General features: G+C 31.1%; 1 protein-coding gene across 3 annotated transcripts in view; it reads right to left on the minus strand.

Moving 5' to 3' along the window:
* LOC106467353 (exonuclease mut-7 homolog) overlaps nt 1–1441 on the minus strand; it is a 59406-nt gene that overhangs the window by 35925 nt on the left and 22040 nt on the right. For all 3 annotated transcript variants that reach the window (XM_013927700.2, XM_022395512.1, XM_022395513.1), the window contains exon 10: nt 208–269. In XM_013927700.2, the coding sequence (XP_013783154.1) occupies nt 208–269 (62 nt within the window). The remainder of the gene's footprint in view (nt 1–207; nt 270–1441) is intronic.

Below are 1441 nucleotides of genomic sequence, written 5' to 3' on the forward strand. Positions count from 1 at the left end.
GATACCAAACTTATTGACATAAATTCATAAAATAGAAGTTCAATAAAAATTTGAATGCAAGTCAACAAAAGTGATGACATGGCCTTTGACCCATGTGGAAAGGGTTAATATAATTTACTTAATAAACTCCAACATTAAACAATGTACCTTATCAAGATAAGTCCCTAAAAATACTGACACTTTACATACTTACAGCATAAAACTCACCTTGGTTCCGAGATCCCAAATGTTGGCTTCCACTCAGCATCTAAACCAACCACATCATAGTTCTGAAACAATGGATGGTGAAATTTGGTCAAAACATTTTGTTCACATTACCTTAGCAGTACCTGAACAAATTCTTCACGCAAACTTGAAAGGTGCATTACAACATTCTTTACAAAGAATGAACAGTATCAAGTTTTATAAATGTGTATGTAGACAAGGATTCTTCACAGTGTCTGTGAATTGTTGGCGATAAATTTCAACAATATACGAACAGCACACAGTCCACTTGTTTTAAAGTAATATATTGAAACAAGTCAAACATATATATATACAAATGTTCATTACACAGTTAATCACCACAGTTGTATCAAAAGTCCACACACAGTTGATAAGATGAATTATTCTTCTATGTTCTATTACTACAATTACATAGTCCAGATGTGTTTTACTATATCTCTTACTAGCTTAACTTCAATATCAAACTAATTTTTCGATGTGTATATATATACACACAACAGCATTCTTCATACTACATTAACAATGCTTGTACAATATTCTTCACATTATGTTAACAAAGACTGTATAACGTTTTTCACGTTATGTTAACAGAGCCTGTATAACATTTTTCACACTATGTTAACAATACCTGTATAACATTCTTCATGTTATGTTAACAATGCCTGTATAACATTCTTCGTGTTATGTTAATAATGCCTGTATAACATTCTTCACACTACATTAACAATGCTTGTACAATATTCTTCACATTATGTTAACAAAGACTGTATAACATTTTTCATGTTATGTTAACAGAGCCTGTATAACATTCTTCACACTATGTTAACAGAGCCTGTATAACATTCTTCACGTTATGTTAACAGAGCCTGTATAACATTCTTCACACTATGTTAACAATGCCTGTATAACATTCTTCATGTTATGTTAACAATGCCTGTATAACATTCTTCATGTTATGTTAACAATGCCTGTATAACATTCTTCATGTTATGTTAACAATGCCTGTATAACATTCTTCACACTACATTAACAATGCCTGTATAACATTATTCACACTATGTTAACAATGCCTGTATAACATTCTTCACGCTATGTTAACAATGCCTGTATAACATTCTTCACGCTATGTTAACAATGCCTGTATAACATTCTTCATGTTATGTTAACAATGCCTGTATAACATTCTTCACACTACATTAACAATGCTTGTACAATA

The sequence above is a fragment of the Limulus polyphemus genome, unplaced genomic scaffold (assembly GCF_000517525.1).
Source record: "Limulus polyphemus unplaced genomic scaffold, Limulus_polyphemus-2.1.2 Scaffold2581, whole genome shotgun sequence".
Lineage (NCBI taxonomy): Eukaryota > Metazoa > Arthropoda > Merostomata > Xiphosura > Limulidae > Limulus > Limulus polyphemus.